General features: G+C 41.2%; 2 protein-coding genes across 2 annotated transcripts in view; both read left to right on the forward strand.

Annotated features, from left to right (window-relative positions):
• The window catches only part of LOC132149743 (Fc receptor-like protein 5), a 126589-nt gene extending 116747 nt beyond the window's left edge, over positions 1-9842 (forward strand). Inside the window, exon 11 of the mRNA XM_059559149.1 lies at positions 9727-9842. Within this exon, the coding sequence (XP_059415132.1) occupies positions 9727-9842 (116 nt within the window). The remainder of the gene's footprint in view (positions 1-9726) is intronic.
• A 5528-nt stretch (positions 9843-15370) lies between these two features.
• On the forward strand, positions 15371-17948 carry kcnj2b (potassium inwardly rectifying channel subfamily J member 2b). Its single transcript, XM_059558838.1, has one exon. It carries the CDS (start codon positions 16073-16075, stop codon positions 17396-17398), a length of 1326 nt encoding a protein of 441 aa, XP_059414821.1. The 5' UTR covers positions 15371-16072; the 3' UTR covers positions 17399-17948.
• The last annotated feature ends 6865 nt before the right edge of the window (positions 17949-24813 follow it).

A 24813-nucleotide genomic window follows, 5' to 3' on the forward strand; every position in this document is an offset into this window, starting at 1 on the left:
CAGACGCTGACAAACACAGAACATAGGTATGTATTAACATAACATGACGAAACATAAAACATGGAAACAGAAACAAACACAACTCAGGTATGTATGCATGTTGTTATGCGCAGCAGGGATTCTGAAGGGGATGGAAATGGAGTGGCTATGTTTGCATGTATGATGACCAGTGTGCTAATGGCGTGCATGTCTACCCACAACGCCCCAGCAGGGAACGGAGGATGAGGTAAGATGGTGTGTGTGTGTGTGTGTGTGCTGCGATAACCAACAGGGACAGGTCACTCTGTCACATCACCTCTCCCCTCTCCAGGTCGCGAACTGACCGGATTTCGGGACAGGTAGTCGGCTATTTTATTTTGGGGTCCTGGTCGATGTCTGACCTTAAACTGGTAGGGTTGCAGGGAAAGGTACCACCTAGTTACCCGAGAGTTGTGGTCCTTCATGGTGTGGATCCATGTCAGGGCTCTGTGATCCGTTTCTAAGGTAAACTCCCTCCCTAGCAGGTAGTACCTTAGGCTCTCCAAGACCCACTTGATCGCCAAACATTCCTTCTCCACAGTAGAGTATCGTTTTTCTCTTGGAAGAAGTTTCCTGCTCAGGAATTCTATGGGCCTCTCCTTGCCCATATCGCCTTGGGCCAGGACTGCTCCAATTCCAACAGCTGAAGCATCTACCTGGACAACAAACATCTTGGTGAAGTCAGGACTTATAAGGACTGGGTCAGAACACATCTGCCTCTTAAGGGTGTTGAAGGCCATTTCACATTCCTCAGTCCAAACAACCGGGTTCTTCACTTTCTTACAGAGCAAGTTGGTCAACGGAACAGCAGTGGTAGAAAAGTTGGGGATGAACCGTCGATACCACCCCACCAGTCCTAGGAAGGATCTGACTTCCTTCTTTGTCTTTGGCCTTGGGCTACGTCGCACTGCTTCTACCTTGTCCACTTGAGGCTTTAGCTCTCCGTTTCCCAGGTGGTACCCAAGGTAGTTGGTCTCGGACTTTGCCCACTCACACTTTGCCACATTCAGTGACATGCCAGCCTCCTGGATCTTGCTCAGGGTTTCTCTGAGGTGTAGAAGATGGTCCTCCCAAGTTGCACTGTAGATAACCACGTCATCCAAATATGCAGCCGACCATTCTTCACAGCCTATGAGGACCTGGTCCATTAGTCGCTGGAATGTTGCGGGTGCTCCATGCACCCCGAATGGTAGGACGGTAAACTGGTATAGTCCCAGCGGGGTCTGGAACGCCGTGTAGGGTCGGGATGCCTCCTCAAGGGGGACTTGCCAGTAACCTTTACATAAGTCCAAAGTTGTAATGTACCTGGCTTGGCCGATACGCTCTAGGAGGTCATCGATGCGGGGCATTGGATATGCATCAAACCTCGATTGAGCATTCAGCTTCTGAAAGTCAATGCAGATACGCAAGGTATCATCCTTCTTTGGGACGATAACAATTGGGCTACTCCACTCACTCTTAGAGGGCTCAATAAATCCCAACTCCAGCATCGTCCCAATCTCTGCTTTCAGAGGTGCCACCAGTCTCTCAGGAACACGATACGGTCTCGGTTGTGAAGGGTTCTGATTGAGCAGATGGATCTGATGTTGTACCAAGCTGGTCCGCCCAGGCCTCTGGCGGAACAATGAGGGATTTCGACCCAGAAGGTGGTGCAGTTCAGCCTGTTTATCTTCTCCCAGATGACGGAGTTCAACCTCTGCTGGCTGTGCTGACTCTCTCACTTTCGGCTCTGGCTGGTCTTCATCCTGATCATCCTCCACCTCACGAATCAGCAGTGATGTTTCGGTCTTCCTGGGTGGTTCCTTCCACTCCTTCAGGAGGTTGATATGATTATGATACGTTTGTACTGTCTTGCCCTTGTCAGGGTGATGAATTTCATAAGTCACTGGTCCCATCTTCCGAACGACACTGTACGGGCCTTGCCACTTCATTAGTAGTTTGTTCGCTGATGTTGGGAGCAATAACAAAACCTTTTGTCCAGGTTGCAGCTCTCAGGATCTAGCGTGCTGGTCGTACCACATCTTCTGTGTTTTTTGTGCCTGTCGGAGGTTTTCTCGGGCTTTCTCCCTGTAGCTCTCTAGGTGGTCTCTCATCTCAAGGACGTACTGGACAATGCCCTTCTCAGACTGCTTTACGTCTCCTGATGAAGTGGCCTCCCAACTTTTCCATAGAAGATCCAGCGGCCCTTGAACCTGCCATCCATACAGGAGCTCGAATGGAGAGAAGCCTGTTGATGCCTGTGGTACCTCCCTGTAGGTGAACAGCAAGAATGGTAGCCATTTATCCCAGTCCCTTCCGGTGTCTGACACAAACTTGCGAAGCATATTCTTTAGTGTCTGATTAAAACGCTCCACCAACCCGTCGGTCTGTGGATGGTATGGCGTAGTCTTTATGGCAGTGATGCCCAGCTGCCGGTGCAGTAACTTCATCAGCCTCGACGTGAAGTTGGTCCCTTGATCTGTGAGGATCTCCTCAGGTCTCCCCACTCGGGAGAACAGCTTGGCGAGAGCATTGATGACCTTTGGTGTAGTGATGGAACGGAGAGGGAAAGCCTCGGGATACCTTGTCGCATAGTCACTTATGACCAGGATATACTGGTGCCCTGCACTGCTTTTCTCCAGCATTTCCCCACAATGTCCATGGCGATGCGCTGAAAGGGGACAGATATCACAGGGAGAGGATGTAATGGTACCCTGTCTCGTTGGCGCACAGCTTTGGTCTTTTGACATATATTGCATGTGGTGCAGTATGTTTGAACATCAGTGTACATGGAGGGCCAAATGAATCGTAAGCTAATGCGTGCATAGGTCTTTTGGAGTGTCATGTGCCCTGCCCATGGAACACTGTGTGCTAAGTGTAATGCAAGGGGACGACAACATGTAGGGACAACCAAACGGGTAGAATTAGGGCTTCGCATGTACAATACATCATTAACAATAACATATTTTTCCCCACACAAGTCAGCTTGTTTTCCCTCCAACACCTTAGTAAACAAGGGTTTCAAAGTCTCGTCAGCTCTTTGCAGTTCTGCAATATTCTCTGGGACCTGCCAGTCATGAATTCCCAGACCCTCTGTCTGAATCTTAGGGTCTGGTGTACCTAGGCCCTTGTCCAGTCACCGTTGGCAACGTGTTTTCCTGGGGCCCTTGGTCCCGCCTTGCAGCAGGTTATGATGAAAGTCTGGCAATGGCTGCAGACCTGCTTTCACCTGGGCTCGTGTCATTACCGGACAAGCAACATTAACAGCATTAGAGGTATACACACAAGTTTTAACAGAATGCAGTAATTCAGTGAGTACTGGTAAGTCCCTTCCCAAAATCATATCAGCAGGTAGGTCATCTACAATTGCCACATTCAATAGGTAAGTTTGGTCTTGCACACATACATTAACTTCTGTTTGGGGGTACTGCTTGACATCCCCATGAACACATTGTACACTGACCAAATTATCAGACAGAACATGTGACAAATGACTCTTTTTTAACAGTGATATGGAGCTTCCAGTGTCCAACAAAGCATTCATACATTGTCCATTAACAGTCACATGCACATTCTGTGTTTTGCATACATTGTTCACACTGTCCTCTTCCCTTGGGACGTAACAAAAGCCAGTCAGTTTTGCCTTACGCACTGGACACACTGTTGCTTTGTGACCCAATTGTTGACAGTAAAAGCAAACAAGTTTTTTCTCAGGAGCTGCTTTCTGTGCCTGAGTGACAGAGTCAGTGTTAAGTTCCCCAGAATTAATGGGGGGCGTTTTAAAGATACCTTTCATAGGTTGAGAGCGCTGACTGCCACGGTGAGCATTGAGGTACTGCTGAGCCAGTTTAGCAGCATCCAGTCCAGTTGTCGGCTCATGCTCCTTGACCCAGACTCGAATATCATAGGGTAGAACACGCAGAAACTGTTCCAGGACTATTGTCCCACCAATCTCCTCCTTTGTGTGCAACTCAGGCCTCCCCCAATGTCGGTACAAGTTCCGCAGTCGATTGTACGTTTCCGTCGGTGATTCTCCAGCTGGAGTAGAAGTGGCCCGGAACCATTGGCGGTAAATCTCTGACGAAATGTTGAACTTTTCCAACAGCGCCTCCTTCAGGTCCTTGTAAACCTCCGCTTGGTCCTCGTCCATGGCCAGGTAGGCTTCCAGCGCTTGCCCAGACAGCAGTGGAACCAGATGATAACTCCATTCATCCTCTGGCCATCTCCAGGTTCTGGCCTGACGCTCGAAACGACGCAATAAGTTCTCAACGTCCTCCCCCGGCTGGAGGACTTGCAACCTCGGCTCCGTTCGTGGTGTCGGCTGGCGATAGTTCCCCATGTCGGCCAGGAACTGCCTCACGTCACACACCACACAGAACCCATCACACTACTCACTTCTGGCAATCATCGCGAAACCAAGTCCCGTGCTGCTTCCCTTCCTCCGCATCGTCCCTACGACTGTGCCATAGATTTAGTGCCAGGTAAGTCTCCGCCTAAAGGCAAGTTATACTCTCTTTCTATTCCTGAGAGGGAGGCCATGGAGAAATACATTTCTGATTCCTTAGCATCTGGGTTCATCCATCCTTCCTCTTCTCCAGCGGGGGCGGGATTCTTTTTTGTGGGTAAGAAGGATGGTTCTCTGCGACCTTGCATTGATTACCGAGAGCTGAACAACATCACGATAAAGAACACCTATCCATTACCACTCATGTCTTCAGCTTTCGAGAGGTTGCAGGGAGCATCTGTATTCACAAAATTGGATTTAACGTAATGCCTATCATTTGGTCCGCATCAGGAAGGGGGATGAATGGAAAACCGCCTTTAGTACCCCCAAAGGGCACTTTGAGTACTTGGTGATGCCGTTCGGGCTCTCCAACTCGCTCGGGGTTTTCCAAGCACTCGTTAATGACGTGTTGAGAGATATGGTAGATCAGTTTATATATGTTTACCTGGATGACATACTGATTTTTTCTTCATCTCTCCAGGAACACGTTCAACACGTCAGACGAGTGCTCCAGAGGTTACTTGAGAATGGGCTTTTTGTCAAGGCGGAGAAATGCGTATTCCATGCACAGTCTGTTCCCTTCCTAGGGTATATCGTCTCGTCCGAGGGAATACGTTTGGACCCTGACAAGATTAAGGCTGTGATAGATTGGCCATCTCCAGATTCCCGTAAGGCCCTACAGTGGTTTCTGGGGTTCGCCAATTTCTATCGGCGTTTCATTCGCAATTTCAGCCAACTAGCCTCACCTCTGACAGCCTTGACCTCTCCCAGTACTCCGTTCAGGTGGTCGGACGCAGCTGAGGCTGCGTTCACTAACCTCAAAAGCCGCTTCGTTTCGGCTCCCATTCTTGTGGCCCCTGATCCCACACGGCAGTTCGTGGTGGAGTTCGACGCGTCAGAGGTGGGGGTAGGAGCAGTGTTGTCCCAACGTGCTGTTTCGGACGATAAGGTACATCCTTGCGTGTTTTTTTCCCATCGATTATCTCCTGCTGAACGTAATTATGACATTGGCAATAGAGAGTTGTTGGCCGTCAAATTAGCGTTAGAGGAGTGGCGGCACTGGCTGGAAGGTTCAGGGGTACCTTTCATTGTTTGGACTGATCATAAGATTTTAGAGTACATTAGAACTGCCAAAAGACTCCAGACATGCTCGGTGGGCACTTTTTTTCGGTCGCTTTGAGTTTACTTTATCGTACCGTTTGGGTTCCAAAAATGTCAAACCCGATTCTTTATCACGTCTTTTTGATCTCTCCGCCCGCTCGGTGACTCCCGAGTGTATTTTACCTGAGAAATTAGTGGTCTCAGCACTCGTATGGGAGGTCGAGTCGAAGGTCAAGACTGCCTTACAAGGGGTAACGCCTCCGTCCGGATGTCCACCGAACCGTTTATTTGTGCCAGAGGAGTTAAGGTCCGAAGTCGTCCAGTGGGGTCATTGTTCTAATGTAGCTTGTCACCCAGGGATAAGTCGAACTAATGGGTTGGTTCAACAACGATTCTGGTGGCCACGTATGGCTTGTGACGTCCGCGATTTTGTTTTGGCTTGCTCAGTTTGCTAACCGGCCTCCTGATGGGCTTCTTCAACCGCTGTCTGTCCCTTCGAGACCCTGGTCCCACATCGCTCTAGATTTTGTTACCGCCCTCCCGCCCTCTAATGGCATGACGGTCGTTTTGACCGTAGTGGACCAATTCTCGAAGGCAGCACATTTCATTCCCTTGCCCAAATTACCGACAGCCAAGGAGACAGCGGTCACGATTTTCATCATTGCCACCGGTCAAAGCCTCACGTTTACGTTGTGGGTCAAAGGGTGTGGCTTTCTACCAGTAACATTCCTCTGCGTTCCGTTTCTAATAAATTAGCTCCCAAATTTATTGGCCCATTTTCTATCACCAAGATCATTAGTCCGGTGACAGTCCGCCTCAAACTACCTCCAGCGTACAGGAGGATACACCCCGCCTTTCATGTGTCCAAGATTAAACCTGTGTTTTATGCACGTATTAATCCGCCTACTCCGGTTCCCCCGCCACCGCGTCTCGTAGATGGGGAACCGACTTATTCGGTAAATCGTATTCTGTACTCGAGACGGAGGGGACGAGGATTCCAGTACCTGGTGGACTGGGAAGGTTACAGTCCGGAGGAGAGGAGTTGGGTACCTGCTAGGGACATACTGAATCACTCCCTTATTGATGACTACAATCAGCAGGTAGGCCCTTCTGGGAACTCCAAGAGGAGGGTACTGTCACGGTTGGTAAACCGTGATCTCTGGGTTTTGCACTTTGTGGTGAAGTCTGGGTGTTTCGCGTCTGCCCTGTTTAGTTTGTGGGTGTCTCCGTTAATTGTCATCAGCAGCAGCTGTCACTCATTACTCACTTCCTATATATTGGTTTGTCTCACGTCTTGTGTTTGTGAGAACGTTGTTTAATGTCGCTTCCCCTGTTTGTTGGCTTTAGTGTTGTTTGCGTTTGGAGGTCCGTGTTTTCCCCACAACCTCATCCACTCTCCGCACTTTCACTCAGCCACAAAGACTTACCTTCGGCTCTATTCCCCGCAGTTCCTGTGCCATCCTCTCCTGCTGCCTTCTCACCGTCATCATCCGGATTCCTCACCAGCTCACCACCATCTTGGAGTGTCGTCTTCCCAACATCGTCTTTGTACTCCTGTTTGTTTATTTACTTTTATTAAATTGTCTAAACTCGCTATTGTTTCCAGTCCTTCATTCACCCCACCGTCACAAACTTTCGATATTTATTGCACGTCAACAGACAGCAAGAGTTTTATCCTGCACATCAAGTATTATCTTTGTAAGAAAAGTGTTTTTGGCCACTAGCTTTGTAGATGCGTGTGTCTCACATTACATGTACACATTACATGCACATTCTTGCCTTTGACCGTAATGAATTTGAAGTAGTGCTAATATCTCCACCTTGAAAATGCCAACTTTTCATCGCTTGCCTGACTCGCCATATCTGCTGCTGCTGCGAATCTCTGTTTAGCTGTTGCGTTCGTGCATGTGTGTGTGTTTGGTGCCGCTGGCGTATAAACACTGGCTCTGATTGGCTACCATGAAACAAATGACTCAAATGCCTTAGCCAATCATAATCGCTTATCTCGTTATTAACCCACCTCCTTACTCGCTGTGTGAGCCAGGGGTGCGTTCGGATTATATAGTTTATTAAATCAATGCATAGTAACGCACCGCATTTAACGTCCAGTAATGTTAACGGCGTTGTAACGACGGGAAAAGTAATTAGTTAGATTACCCCGTTACAGAAAAAATAACGTCGTAAACGCAGTTTAAAAGAACGGCGTTATTCCAAACACTGCTTAGGAGTCAGTGAAGATGTTGTCGATGAAATTCTTTCTATGTTGTCCACGTCATGAACAAATTAGTTTTTGTGTGTGTTCAAGTTCAGCTGTTGTAATATATTATTTTATAAAATATACACAATCTTAAATCTACCTCAGAATTATTATATTATGACACTTAGACCCAATAATTACTCAATATCCTAGGAACCAAGTTTAATTGCAATAAAGAGTAGTATTTGGGTGAAATAAACCTTTAAAAACCTCTAAAACTCTTAAGTAGTTAAAACTGGGTGCAATTTCAGAAACTCATTTGAAGGACTGCATTTCTACGACCCTAGTTTTTCGTGACAGCACCACCTACCGAGTCGGAAAACAGCAGTCCCACGAATGCATTTCCAGGACCAAAAAAAGTGCCACGACTCGGTAGGTGGTGCTGTCACGAAAAACTAGGGTCGTAGAAATGCAGTCCTTCAAATGAGTTTCTGAAATTGCGGCCTCCGGTATTGCAGACAGAAAATATTGAACTGATTTGCTGAAAACAAAACTGGGATGATAATAGGTGAGTGCCAGCCAATAAGATTGCCTTTTGCACATTAACTCCACCCACTACTGGAAAACCTGGCTGTTCTTATGCTGAAGACTTCCATAGGAATGCTGTTATTTTGACAGGAAAATACATTCACACTAGAGTTTACGGTACATTAAATACAGGAGCACTGCACATCCATTGAGTTGAACTGAAAAAAACTCTGAAGCCCTCAGCCTGAGAGTGTTCCCGAGTGAAAATATATCTGTGTTAAACTTTCACTTAGCCTCCAACTAACACACTGGTGAATAAAATCTGAGAAGCTATTAGCTATTGGCTAATATTAGACATCATTTAGTCACCAGAATGAAGATTTAGTCACATATGTGATAAATTTACTCGCAATGTAGACGGTTGCTATTGCTCATTGTGAATGTTAATGGTTAATTAATGAGGTCTTATTGTAAAGTGATACCTATGGGTCTTTATAGTTATTTTACACTTTAATCTGTGTAAAACCTTTAACTTTTAACTTGTTATAAGAAAAAAAAAATTGTTTAACCTGTTATACTGTATTATGACCATTTTTTTAAAAGTAAATTTCAGTACTGTTTTAATACCGTATAACATGATTAAAGCATGAGCAATTAATCGCAACAGAAGAAGAAGAAGAAGAAGAAGAAGAATGAGCTTTATTGCCAGGTATGTTCACACATACAAGGAATTTGTTTCGTGACAGGAAAATTAGATACTGGCATATCCCTACGCAGCACTTGAAATTAGTCCCTGCACCGAATAATATCACTGCGCCTGCAGCACCCATGGTATAGTTCCTAGTCATATCAGCCTAGAAAATTGCAACTTTTCATTCACTCTGTAGTTTTAAGTAGAACAAAATATAGAAACTCTTTGGTCATTTTTGAGTGAGATGCTTATGGTCTAATCAGATTCAATGATCTATGCTAATCTACAGCTAAAAGTGCTAGAGCCAGACCCGGAGATCGGCTGAATGGGTTCAAAAACAGTAAAACTCAACTGTTTAACTTTAGGGGAGTTTTCAAAAATAGTGGAGTGTTTTCAACCTGAACACAATATATTTTTTTCTGTGGAATTTATTACATAAGATGCATGATAAAATAATTATAATCCTTCTCAAAATTAATGTATGAATTTATTGCAGGAACTGATCATATTTTTGAGTCTTTTGATGAATTACAGGTAACTAATGATCTCATTTAAATTATTTTGTCATAATATTTTAAGATTTTTCTGAATCACTAGTTGTTTTCTAAAGAAAGTGAAAAACAGATCCATCTTTGTTTGTTTTCATTGTGATATTAGCAGAGGAAATCAAGTTAAACAAAGTATTCCTTTGTCTGTTATTAATTGTAGACAGTGTAAGTCGACCAATAGAACAAATCTATACTGGGATTGAGCTCAAATCTACAAGTCTTTTAGTGAAAACCAGTGAACGTTCTGACACTGTTTACTCTAAACTGACCCTGTGAAGGGGAAGTCGTGGCCTAATGGTTAGAGAGTCGGACTCCCAATCGAAAGGTTGTGAGTTCGAGTCCCGGGCCGGCAGGAATTGTGGGTGGGGGGAGTGCATGTACAGTTCTCTCTCCACCTTCAATACCACGACTTAGGTGCCCTTGAGCAAGGCATCGAACCCCCCCAACTGCTCCCCGGGCGCCGCAGCATAAATGGCTGCCCACTGCTCCGGGTGTGTGCTCACAGTGTGTGTGTGTGTGTTCACTGCTCTGTGTGTGTGCATTTCGGATGGGTTAAATGCAGAGCACAAATTCTGAGTATGGGTCACCATACTTGGCTGAATGTCACTTCACTGAATGTAAAAGTAAAAACATCAATCACAAGCAGCCAGTGAAAACTGCATAACATTACTGAGAAATTAAGAATGAAATCAAATACTGTACAAAAAATGTTAAATATTAATTTTGAATTCATTTCTATATTTTCAGCTGCTGGATCTAATGATCTGACGGATGCTCAGGTTAAATAACTGGCCAGAGGTGAAAATTTTAATCCCAGGACGCTGATGAGTTTAGGTCAAGAAGGTCTGGAGAATGACCAGGATCATCAAGGCCTTGTCGTCTTTGTGATACTGAGCAATTGATGGTTATCGGTACTTGATATTATGATGCAAGCATTGACATGCTTCAGTGACTATGCATGCTAATCAGTGAGCTGATTATACATTATTAAAAAATAAATAATACAAAATAAATAGAGAGATAGAGAGAGATAACAGCAGCAAATCAGCTTATTACTATGATTTCTGAAGGATCAGAAAGGTAATGCCAAAATTCAACTTAGCCATCACAGGTTATTAAAATAGAGAACAGGTAGTGTAAATTGTATTAATAGCTCACAATATGACAGATTTTACTGTATTTTTGATCAGATAAGAGTTTTTTTTTTTTATCCTACTGACCATATAGTCCTTTTTAATGACCTTTATATATATAAACATACACATATATTACTTGTTTGTATTTGTATATATTACTTGTTTTACTTGTTGTAATGTATATATATATAAGGGGTGTAACGGTACGCAAAAGTCACGGTTCGGTACGTTCCTCGGTTTTAAAGTCACAGTTCGGTTCATTTTCGGTACAGTAAGGGAAAGAAATGCAAACATTAAACTGCAGGTTGTTTATTACTATAAACTTTTTTTTAACAATTTGCTAACACTTTTTTAAAATACTTTTTAATAAAATATATATAAAATAAAAAAAGAATAAGAAATAAAATACTGCTGCAAAGTTCTCCACTAAATAAAATACTCTCAGTCTCAAACCAATATCATATAATAAAATATAATGAAAAATATAAATAAATAACTATGATTACAGTGCAGCATTACCAATCCCAGCATCTAGGCCTGCTCATATTTAAAAAATATATATAACTTTTCCAAAGTGTAAAGTGCAGCATCAACAGTTTCAGTTTTTAGACCTGCTCAGATTTCGTTATTGCGTTGGACCGATCAGAATTAAGAGCAAAGGTCTGTTTAAATGCCGACGGGAGCTGCGTTTGAATTACAATCGTTTTTTTCCTAGTTGTAGAGATGTTCACACTCGCGTGATGCCTTTTGAAAACCTTAGGCCGGTGACACACTGGCATATTGTACCTGTCAAGCATAGTCTATTTTGCCGTCAATACTGTTGACGGTGTCCTTTATCAGTAGGCTTTATATTTATGCTCAGCATGAAGTATAGATTGTTGTCGTAAAGACAAGATCCTGGTCTGTCGGCGCCTCTGCGGTCTCCCTCTATGTCACCAACAGTAGCAGCAGCGCGCCAGCGCCGCGTCAGGCACGATTCTGGTGTGTAAAGACACAGAAAACGGGAAGCAGCCGTCACGCAACTGACACACAGCAGAAACGCCACGCCACGCAACCAGTGTGTCACCGGCCTTAGAATCAGATGCAGGGCGGGATTTGCGCTGAACGCGGAGACTTACGCCAATTAATATGTTCGTTTGGAAACATGAAAATGTACCTCGGTTCCGCACACAAAATACTGCATTCGGTCATTCCGTGCACCGTACCGAAAGCCCTGTACCGAAACAGTCCAGTATAAATACACGTACCGTTACACCCCTAAAATATATATATATATTAACATTTTTTATCTAATTAATTACATGTGGTGAGTAATTCATTGAATTAATCACACATCAAATTTGGAGAAATTACTCCCAAAAGATAATTTAAAGTCATTGTTGTGTAAAGCATCAGACAGGCATTACAAAAAGAAGGTTCAGAAATAAATATTTTGTTTGATAAAACTGATTACACACAGCCTACTCTTTTGGACTATGTGAGTAAATGATGAGAGAATTGTAATTTTCGGTTGGGTGAATTATAATTATAATAATTTATTTTCTTAATTTTATTATCATTACTATGAAAATATGAAATTATTTCTTTAATGAAATTATACTCTAAATAATAAACTAAAACTGCCAGTAGGTGGTGGTAAATGTCTTAATGATTAAGTCATCGAGTCATTATTCATTCATTTGATTCGTTCAAATGGCTGATTCATTCAGGAGTGAAGTAAATGGTTCTTTATGAATGGTCCATTAACTCATGAGGCTTGTTCGACTTGAAGTGGATCATCACCATCAGCCCGATCGGTGTGACATCAAAGAACCGCAAGAGCTTAGAGAGCAGACGACTCCTTGTGCTTCTGAATCTCTCTTGCAGTACTTTGATGTCATACACCGATCGGTCTGTGCAGTGCCACCTCAAAGCCAATGCGACTATGGCCAGTGGTTCAGCGTGCCAAATGGTTCACCAAATTCGTTTAAAACATGGATTTAGAAATGAAGCCGCTGTGGGTTGTTCGGAGATGAACAGTTCTGCTCTGTCTTTATCTTCTGGCTGGCAAAATTAAGCAAAACAGACAACATTGTGTATAAAATAACAAAATATTAACTTCTTAATGAACTGTTGTATAAGATGAGTATCACATTTGCAGGGCTCTCAAGTGTCACGCATTGAGCGTGACAGTCACTCATTTCGGTCTTTTGTCACGCACTCCCGTCACACATTGTATTTCTCACGCAGAAAAACTATTTATAATATATTTAATATGCCGCAGCGCCCAAAAGTTATCTGGTCGCGCCACTCTCACTATGGAAACCGGCAGGAATCAAGCGCGTCTCCCCTGGACTGAGTTCTTAATCGAGTCTGCCACTTATCAGCCAATCAAAAAAAAAGAAATAGGCTACACAATAGCCAATCAGAAAATAGCACTTTTGTATCTGGGTAAGATTTTTTTACAGCCTGTTCACTGACAACATCTGCTCAGAACAAGTAACGTTAGTCTAGGCCTAGTCATATTTTCGTTATCACACGACATATTGTCACATTATAAATGTATCTCTCTCCAATAGGCTAAATAATTTTATTAGCACTAAATTAATTAAAGTGTATTGCATTGTCGATGTTATAGGTAAATTTTAAAATCATGTCATATTTTATAATTATATAATCCTGGCCATGGATGCATTAATCATTGCATCTGTCTTTCAAAGATGTCAGGTAAAAGGCAACTAAGCATCCTTTTCATTCACCCTGAGAGGAAAGCCCCCCCAAAAAGAGCAGGTTACAGGATGCTGGCCCAGAGAAGGTGGCGAAAATGGTAGGAGTCCAAAAAGGCAACAAACACTTACAACAAACAACACCAGTCATAATCTCTCTCTCTCTCTCTCACACTCAAACACACACACACACAAAAATTTTATGAATGGAAATTGAATAAACACTTTGTATTTGGTTAAATTGTCAGTGTCATGTGTCAAATATTTTCTTCTTGGGGGGTGGGGGGTGGGGTGGGGGGGTGTCACTCTTGCCTATCTTAAAAACTTGAGAGCCCTGCATTTGCACTCTTGTGATACTGCACTTAGCCTACTTCTTATGTGATATTTCTTAACTAGGCCTATGTGTTGTAAATATGAGACACATTCTCAAACGGGCGTTTTGCCCCAAATCTTGGATTTTAGGGACATTTTCTAAGCTCCATTAAGCAGTAAATTGTTGCTCTGCCTCATATTAGTCATCAATCGACTGTATGAAATGGCAGATGATCCACATAGGTCTGGGGCGGGGCAATGTGCGTTAAATGCGTTAATAATATTAGGTAACGCGTTATTTTTCTCCATAATTGACTAATCTAATTAACGCGTTAAATAACCAGCCCTAATATATATATATATATATATATATATATATATATATATATATATATATATATATATATATATATATATATATAGCTATAATTTTACTGTTTTTTTTAACGTCATCGTGCAATCGTGACGGCATCCTGTGAGAGATGCAGTAATCACAGCTGCCTGTCATGACAGCAGGGCGGAGATTAACAGGCTTTTTAAAACTATTCTTCGATTGGCTTGAGCTTTGGCCAACACTGAGTGAGATGATCAAAACCCCCATCAAGCCCCATCATGTCTGACTGATCTTTACCACAACTGATATCTGCAGAAATGTGCTGATCTAAACTCCTGTTGCTCTTGAACTCCAGAAGGTAAGCTTCGGTTTAGTTATGTGGCGATATCTTTTTTTAACAGTTGCTAAAACTATTATTGCAGTCATTAGAAACGAGTAGTTACTTCTGTGCAAATGTCAGTTTTAGGCATTTTTTATTGAGTAGCTATTTTAACTTGTTTGACAGTTGTCAAATTTAATTTTATGCTATCAGTTTAACAGTGGTGAATTATGCTTTGTTTATTTTAATGATAGATTCATTATCTTTCAATGTGCATCAATTTAATAATAATATTATTATATAGTATTTTGTGGAACGCTTTTTCGAGATTCATAATTATATATTTATATTATGTTTATTTATGTTTAAATTACAATATTACAATGTTTTAAAAAAATCATATTATAGCAGACAACACTCTATTGTTCTCCTCAGAACAAAAGACAAATCAAGTGTGTTTATTCGTGTAATCTGTTTCCATCCACCTATATAAACCTTGTTTTGTAATTCCACCTGAGCAAAATAAATAAGCACAAGTTTATCTTAGCAAGTTACAAAATAATGAAAAAGACATTCAAATAAAATATAACTATATCTGGGATGAAGCCCCTTCTTGATGTGTATTTTATGATAAATTATCAGCTTTCTCTATATGTCTCAATGACATCATACAATTTATAGCCTTGAATCAGTTATTAAATAATTATTTTAAATATTTATTCATTAATTTGTTTTCCTTTCTACTCAGATACTGAATTTTGTATTGTGTTTTGTTGAGCTTATGTTTTGCATTTTAGTTTTAACCTTTTCATTTAATGTTTACTTTTATTGTCCTATAGTGTGACTCTTAATTCAGTTGATTTCAAAACTTGTTTCTGTTCGTGTATTGGATCTATTTAGATAATATAAATTACATTGATGGAATTGAAGACCAAATGTGGCTCCTTCGCTGTATAAACCATCCTCTCATTTTAAACTGTCCTTACACTAAACTTCATCTAAAACTTCTTGAAACAGAATTTTTTCCCCATCATTTTATTATAATTACCGTGGATGTTTTTTTAATGACCTCATGTTTATTAACAAACTATACCTGTAAATGGAACATTCATACTTTTAAAAGTGTATTTGTCCATGTTCATATGTCAACTAAATATTCATCTAATAGTTGACATATTATATATTATATATTTGGTATTATATATGTGGTGTATAATTCTCTAACTGAATATGTAGCTCTAATCTGAACATCTGTGTTTCTGGACAGCTCTGCAAGTTCAAAGGATAAATTACCTTACATGCATGGAAATATTTTTCTTGATCTTGACAGTTAATCTTTAAAGCCCTGTAATGTCACCGTTCATAAATAATCATTTTCTTTGTGCAAACTGAATAGATTGGCCTCTCATTCCTCAGACTCATTTCTTCAGATCTCATACTTTGTCTATATGTTATTTCTATAGCCGTGCTTTGCCGATGAGGTCCACTTAATCCACAGAAGAGGAGAGATCCTCGTAGCCTCAGCGAAAACAGTTTTTTTTGGAGTGGTCATCCCAATGCTTGCTTGATTCCAAGGTATTAAAGATTTTCGTTTGTGTGGTGGCACATGTGAGAGGTCGAAAGTGTTTCTCCAACGAGTCTACCAAAAACTCAGACTGTTTTCCAAAGCAGACGAGTCTCAACCACCTCCTACGGCGGTGATGGGAAGTGTGAGAACACACCGGTACAGCATAGTTTCCTCTGAGGAAGGCGGGATGAAGCTGTCCCCTATTGCCATGCAAAATGGCTACGGCAATGGAAATGTGGGCGGCAAAGTGCACATGCAGCAGCAAGAGCAAACCCGCTTCGTCAACAAGGACGGACACTGCAATGTGCAGTTCATCAACATGAGTGAAAAAGGTCAGCGCTACCTGGCCGATATCTTCACGACGTGCGTTGACATCCGCTGGCGTTGGATGATGGTCCTCTTCTGCCTCTCCTTCCTATTGTCCTGGCTTCTTTTCGGAGTAATTTTCTGGCTCATTGCACTTTTGTCTGGGGAGTCTGAGAATCAAGAGCAGATATGCATTTCGAATGTTGATAGCTTCACAGCAGCATTTCTGTTTTCCGTGGAGACACAAACAACTATTGGTTATGGCTACCGATATGTAACAGAGGACTGCAGCATTGCTGTCTTCATGGTGGTTTTCCAGAGCATCTTGGGATGCATCATTGATGCCTTCATCATTGGTGCAGTCATGGCTAAGATGGCCAAGCCTAAGAAAAGAAATGAAACGCTTGTGTTCAGTCACTATGCCACAATAGCTATGAGAGATGGTAAACTGTGTCTAATGTGGAGGGTCGGGAATCTCCGGAAAAGCCACTTGGTGGAAGCTCATGTTCGTGCCCAGCTGCTCAAATCTCGCACAACTGCTGAAGGCGAGTTCATCCCGCTGGATCAGATAGACATTGATGTCGGATTTGACACTGGTATTGACCGCATATTTTTAGTGTCCCATATCACCATTGTGCATGAGATTTCTGAGGACAGTCCTTTCTATGATATGAGCAAACAGGAACTGGAAAGTTCGGGGCTGGAGATTGTGGTGATTTTGGAGGGCATGGTGGAAGCTACGTCTATGACCACTCAGTGTCGGAGCTCTTACGTTACGAGTGAAATCCTGTGGGGTCATCTCTTTGAGCCGGTCCTTTTTGAGGAGAAAAACCATTACAAGGTGGACTACTCACGCTTCGAGAACACCTATGAGGTTCTCAGCACACCTCAATGCAGCGCTCGAGATTTGGCCAAAAAAAAGTACGTAAGGTCTAGCTCCAACTCTTTTTGTTATGAGAATGAAGTAGCATTCATGGATAAAGAGGAAACAGAGGATGACGACGATGATGATGATGATAAAGACCAGAAGAACATCAGAAGGGACAGCATGCTCTTGGAAGGATCTAATATTGATGATGTCAAAAGCACAGTTTCCAGTCAGGATTCTTTACCACTACAACTCAAACCTTCAAGACAACAGCCTGAGTTATGACTGATTTAAGAAAGACTTTTTTTGTTGACTATTTGGTGTGTAGCATAAAAGGGTGTTTTGCTGCTATTTTAAAAGCAAAATGTTGTCAGGAACCTCAAAAGTCTGGATTGCAGATGTTGTAACTCACTTAGCCTTGTTATCTAAGAAGACAGATCAACAAGCATTAACTTTCAAATCAACCCTGACAGTCTATATGCATTTAATTTGTAATATAGACTAGAGCAGCACATATTGAAGATAATATAAGCAAGGAACAGAAAAATACATTACATAACTTTTGCACAAAGTTTTCACCTGGTTTTTATAGATTTTGGGCAGTCAGACTGGTCAAATAAAAAAATGGCAGTGCATTAGGTCACAGATTTTTTTTTTCTTTTTTTCATCCAGTCAGAAAATACAACGTTTGATATTTTGACCTAATTTTAGAAAACGCATTGTTTTATTTGTTACACAGTGCTACCAGTCTATTTAACTTAGTTTCCTGGCCACCATTCTTGGATGCATTTTTTTATTTCACTGAGCTTGTCACAATGCATTCTGGGATTGCTTTCTTCATTAAGGATACATTTGGCCAAAATAAGGTATAGGCTACCTAAGGGAGTAGCATAATGCTGTTACCTACCTACTTTGGGAACAGCTTTCACAGCTGAAGCCAGTCTATGATGCTGTCTAGGTATGTAGCTTTTGGAGCAGAGGATATCCAAATTCAGTCCTGGAGGGCCACTGTCCTGCAGAGTTTAGCTCCAATTGGGGTCTAATTTGAGTTGGATCTAAGGACAATGGCCCTCCAGGAGCAGGTTTTGACATCCCTGACTTTGCAGGACAGAGGTTTTTGTTGGATTGTCCCCCGCACACAGGATTTTAATAGCATGTTTAAGAAAATACCTTGTGCAAAAACCAGAGATAAAATTATGTTTGACTTCAAAAGCAGAGGTGATGAAATGATGGCTGTAGTGAAAATGAGAACCAAATGTTTCCTTTTGATCTGGTCAATGCCATTACATCTACAATACAGGAACACACTGAACATTTGAAACTTGTTGCAATTATGTCATGATTTAAGATAAATAACCAGAAGCACAAGGTTGGAAACCTAGCCTCCATAATTCACGTGTGGTTGTGACTGAAAACAGGCAGGATATGCTTTTATGGATCACAGATGATTTGAAAACCTGTTAATGAGCTGGTCTCTTAACAATGTTGTATTTCTCTACTCTTTCTACAAATGCAATTCTGTACAAAAGAAATGTTGATATACATACAGTGCATAATTGATTGTGTTGGTTGTAATGTGCTATAATATCAGTATTGAAGATTAGCCATACATTTTTAATGAGAGTAATGCTAATCTAGGGCAATTATTGTTTTCATGTAGTGAATGTGCAATAGAGCTTTAGTGACTAAAGACATGAAAGTCAATGTTTATGAAAGAAGACATGAATGTTACTTATCTGCTGCTGAAAGATAAATATGTTGATAAAAGGTATAATATTGTGTTTTATATGACAATGTGTGACAACCAAAGCAATAATGACTTGCATTGCTGGCAGGTTTTAAAAAACAGAAAAAGTAGGGAACCAATACCTAATCAAAGGATTTTTTATATAAAACTGTGACACTAGCTATCACAATAAAACTTAACAGCGATTGAAAATATCATATGCAGTGTGCTTTAAAAATGATTTATAGCTCGTCTTTGTATTTAGGTCTGTGTGGACACAGCTCATTTTAAAATGCTTGTTTGACACCATATTATATTTTCTAATTGTATTTAGGTCTGCAACATATTTTCATATTTCATTTAGATAATTGTATTTGAATCACATCATAAATTATGTAATCCTGACAGATAACATTCCAAAGTGATACATCATACATCTATTTGACATATTCAACGTGCTGTATATTTAAAGAGAAAATTCATTAATTTTAGACTGTAAATAGTTGTCACTGAGATCATCCAGAAAAAAAAAGACTGTCTGGCTGGACTAATTAAAATCTATGACTCTAGTTTGTGTAAACAGAGCATCGACTGGACACAAGAGATCCAATGAGAGGATTCGGTTTTGTTCTACTGAAAGTCAAATTTCACCCTGAGGGAATTTTCCACATTATCCAATGACATGTCCTCTTTACTAGGGAGACGGGATGGGGGGACAGCTTAATTACTTAATTTGCCATCAGATGCTTAATGAACAATCAGAAAACAAACAGATAATTAAATACGATAGATAGATAGATAGATAGATAGATAGATAGATAGATAGATAGATAGATAGATAGATAGATAATCTGAGCTACAAGATGAGGTACTTAAGGAAATATGAACCAGCTGTTGCAGTGAAAGTTATTAACGGAGCAGTATCCGTTCAGGTGTGGTCAATTTAATCTCTAATGTCTGTGAGATTAGGATTATCCCTCTATCATGTTCTGCAGGGGAATCTATGACGCATAGTTTCACAGGGCAGTGAGTCAATGGGTTTTAGTTCAAGCCTAGTGAGTTTAAGAATTTGCATCAATATGTTTCTCATTCTTACAGTATATTTGAATCAGTCAGGATTTAAAAAAAAATCAGATTTTTGTTTGCAGTGAGTTTGACCCTAAAACCATGTAGGTTAGCCCACGTGAGGCCCACAGCAGCTTTGCCCTTTGGGCACTATGTAGGTTTTCAGTGGGCAACCCCACTGCAGTTTATAATTTATTATTTTTTTTATTATTTTCTTTTTTTCATCTACATGCAAATGTTGCATTAAAATTATATTTTTGTGACAATGACAGTTAAATGTAAACAATAAATTGTCCATAACAAAACTGTAATATATTCTACAGCTCATCAAATACTTAACTAAAACGGCACAATGTCAACAAGAGAACCACTTGGTTTGTAGCTGTTTTCAGACAAAGTCAGACAGATTATATATTTGAACATATTACAGTAGTTCAAACCCCAGTTAGACCTAATTGGAACACCCAATAATGCACAAACACACACACACACATATATATATATATATATATATATACAGTACAGACCAAAAGTTTGGACACACCAAAGTTTGGACACACCTTCTCATTCAAAGAGTTTTCTTTATTTTCATGACTATGAAAATTGTAGAGTCACACTGAAGGCATCAGGGCTATTTGACCAAGAAGGAGAGTGATGAGGTGCTGTGCCAGATGACCTGGCCTCCACAGTCACCGGACCTGAACCCAATCGAGATGGTTTAGGGGTGAGCTGGACCGCAGACAGAAGGAAAAAGGGCCAACAAGTGCTAAGCATCTCTCGAGGAACTCCTTCAAGACTGTTGGAAGACCATTTCAGGTGACTACCTCTTGAAGCTCATCAAGAGAATGCCAAGATGATGATGATGATGCATTTTATTTATAATGCGCTTTTCTCCAACCCAAAGCGCTACACAGTATAGTAAACATAATATAAGATAATTAAACAATACATTAAAAACAGGAAAATCAGACAAAAAAAATCTAAATAAGATACACTTCAAAGACAATAAGCATTTTTTAAAAGATGGGTCTTTAGAGACCTCTTAAAGCAGTCCAGAAGAATTTTTTATCGCAAATGGAAGTTTATTCCACAACCGCGGAGCGGTAACCGTAAAGGAGCGACCACCCATCGACTTTAATTTGAATGTGGGCTGCTGTAGAGCATAAGAGTCAGATGAGCGGAGAGAACGATTTGGAATGTAAGGAACAACTAGATCACAAAGGTATTCCGGTGCTATCCCATGAATGGCTTTATATGTTAAAATCAAGATTTTAAAATCGATACGTGCCGTTACTGGAAGCCAATGGAGTTCATAAAGAACAGGGGAAATATGCTGCTGAACAGTTGTTTGTGTTAGTACACGTGCGGCCGAGTTTTGGATATACTGTAATTTCTTAATATGTTTATCAGGGAGACCAGAGTATAGTGCATTGCAGTAATCTAGTCTCGACGTGATAAATGCATGGATGAGCTTTTCTGCATCTGGCAGGGATATAAAAGGTCGAATTCTTGCAATATTTTTTAGATGAAAAAAAGCTGATTTTGAAACCAATTTGATATGGGCATCAAAAGACAAATGTGAATCAAAAATAACACCTAAATTTCGCACCTGTGATGCTGGGGCCAGTAAATCAGAATCAGTGATCAGATTTTGACAGTTAAACTTGTGCAAGGCTGCCGGCATACCAACAAGTAGAAATTCTGTTTTTGATTCATTAAGTTTAAGATAATTGGCATGCATCCATAACTTAATTTCTTCCATACATGCGCTCAGAGCTGTGATTGCAAGATTAGGATCAGGGAGAGTGTTAACATAGATCTGCGTGTCATCAGCATAACAATGAAACCTCAGACCGTATTTTCTGATAATGTCACCAAGTGGGAGCATATAAATGCTGAACAAAGTCGGCCCAAGCACTGACCCCTGCGGGACACCCTGCTGAACTAATGTGGCCTCAGATTTATGTTTCCCCATACAAACATACTGAAAACGGTCTGCTAAATAGGACTCAAACCATTTGAACACAACACCAGAGATGCCTAACAACACACGCAACCTGTTAAGAAGGATAATATGACATATAGTGTCAAAAGCTGCACTAATGTCTAGCAGGACTAGAATGCTGCAAGCACCAGTGTCAGCAGAAACAAGTAGGTCGTTGGTGACCCTTACAAGTGCAGTCTCAGTGCTGTGTCCAGATCTGAAACCAGACTGAAATGGTTCCAATAAGTTGTTATTGGACAGATATTGCCGTAACTGACCAACAACAACTCGTTCAAGAACCTTTGCCACAAAGGGCAGGTTCGCAATAGGCCTGTAGTTAGCTAAATTTTCAACATCACAGCCCGTTTTTTTTAGAACAGGTGTGATAGCGGCCACCTTAAGGGCCGGAGGAACCTGGCCAGTGGCTAAGGAGTTGTTAATAATTACAGTGATGGAAGGGCAGACATGTGATAAACACTTTTTTAGAACCTCAGTAGGCAAGGGGTCAAGAAGGCACGTGGTTGAACTCATAGTCATGATCAATTTAAAAACATTGTCTACATTGACAGTAGTAAAGTTCGAAAGGGCAGTAGAAGGTAGTTTTTTTGAGTAAGACTCACTAGTCAGCAAAGGAGAGTCAAAAGAGATGGAGCTATAAATACTCTGAACTTTCTCTGTAAAATATTTGTTAAAATTATTACACATCTCATCAGAAGGGCAGACACTTTTCTTTTGAGATTTGAGAAGGCTATCAATTGTCTTAAATAACGTCCTAGGATTAGCAGCACCTTTATTGATAACATGAGAGTAATATGCCTCTCTGCTAGTCTTCAAAGCAAGATGATACTGCAGCTGGTGTTGTTCAAACATTAATTTGTGAACGGTGAGGCCTGATTTTTTATACAACCGCTCAATCTTCCTTCCTTCAGCTTTAAGTGCACGCAGATCATTTGTGTACCAGGGAGACGACTTGGAAAAAGATACAACTCGTTCTTTCACTGGTGCAACAACATTAAGAATTGAGGAAAGTGCAGAGTTGTAAGTCAATAGAGCCAATCACAGGAAGCTCCGCAACAAGGTTGGAAATCCTTTCAGGGTCAATATTCTTAATATTTCTAAAGGATATGACACGCTGTTTAGAAGACTGCAGGGAGGCAGAGATGGTAAATTCACTTGTCAGTAATTTATGATCACTAAAGTTAACTTCATCCTTTGAAAGCTGATCTATACCAACACCCACAGAACATAATAGGTCCAATGTATGTCCCGATTTATGAGTTGAAAAGTCAACATGTTGAATGAAGTTAAAACACTCTAACACATGCAGGAAGGCCGCTGCAGAGGAACAGTTTGGATTGTCAACATGAATATTCATGTTCCCTATTAGCAGCATGTCTGGACAAATAGGACTTAGCAGAGTCAATAATTCTGCAAGTTCAGAAAAGAACCTCGCATCAGCCTTATGGGCGATAGATTAAAACAACTAGTACTGGTGAAGTGCAGTTAACTTTGATAGTCAAACATTCAAAAGATGACACAGCAGGTATTGTTACTTCTGCAATAAACAAATCAGATCTGTATAGAATAGCAAGACCACCACCTTTACCAGTGAGTCTAGGTCTGTCAATGTAGGTGAATCCAGGTGGTTTGGCTAAATTAAGATTGTAAAAGTCATTTGGTTGCTGCCATGTCTCACAGAGACAGAAAAAATCAAGTTTTCTGTCCAATATTATATCGTGAAGCAGTGCGGCTTTCTTGTTCATTGAACGCACATTTAATTAAGCGAGTCTAATTTTAGACCTTGCGTTCTTTACGCGATTCTGCAACGTTTTCTGAGGAAAATGTAAGTTAGATGAACAGATGCCACGAGAGCTCAGAAGACTTGAACGCCTAAATGAGGAGTGAAGTACATTTATTCCAGCAGGTGAAGGATAGAGACATCGGCGGGAGCCACGATGCAAATATCTTGGCCGATGCAAAAGTTTGAATGATCGCAAAGTTTTAATAATACAGGCGCTGGGAGGCAGATGATGATCCAATGAAAAAAGCTCAGAATGTGAGTACCTTATCATGTTGGAGCTCCACAATCCTGACTCCAGTGCTCCACAGGATCCAGTCACAGCACAGACCATCAGTGAAAAGAATGCAGCAAAAGGAAACAGCATGCCCACATCCAATGGAATCCTGATAAAATTGTGAAGATCGCAACACTCTGAGTCGCGGGAGCTGCCCGGCAACCAGAACGCAGAGGCTGCAGGAGCAACAGACTGCCGGCGAATCCACACACGCAGACACACACCGACCCCAGACCAGAGACGACACAGCCTCCAGCCCCGTCCAGGCGCCGCACCCGGCACCCGCCACCCGCCACCCGAAACAAGAAGAACGCCGAGGAACCACCCCAGAAGCGACCAGCAATCCAAGCCCAACAGGAACCCCACACCCAAATGCCGAGACGAGAGGTAGGCCTAATAGGCTATTAAATCATTTAAAAAGTTGGTAGCAAAATAAAATAAAACAAATTTTAAAATAAAAAATAACTAAAACACATGGGTTGAGAAGCGGCATCCAGCTGAGCCAGCGTCCTCTCACACCCCGGAAGTCAGTGGATGTTGAAGTTAACGTGGATTTGATAATCGACTGTTGATCCTGAAGGACTTCCGACCCTGGAGAGCCATTAACAAGAGTGTGCAAAGCAGTAATCAAAGCAAAAGGTGGCTACTTTGAAGAACCTAGATTATGACATATTTTTTTGTTATGTATATAATTCCATATATAATTCCACATGTGTTAATTCATAGTTTTGATGCCTTCAGTGTGACTCTGCAATTTTCATAGTCATGAAAATAAAGAAAACTCTTTGAATGAGAAGGTGTGTCCAAACTTTTGGTCTGTACTGTATATATATATATATATATATATATA

This window comes from Carassius carassius, chromosome 9 (assembly GCF_963082965.1).
Source record: "Carassius carassius chromosome 9, fCarCar2.1, whole genome shotgun sequence".
Taxonomy (NCBI): domain Eukaryota; kingdom Metazoa; phylum Chordata; class Actinopteri; order Cypriniformes; family Cyprinidae; genus Carassius; species Carassius carassius.

What these genes read in the sequence shown, in the direction of transcription:
- kcnj2b (XM_059558838.1), top strand. Translation starts at nt 16,073, where the DNA reads ATGGGAAGTGTGAGAACACACCGGTACAGCATAGTTTCCTCTGAGGAA.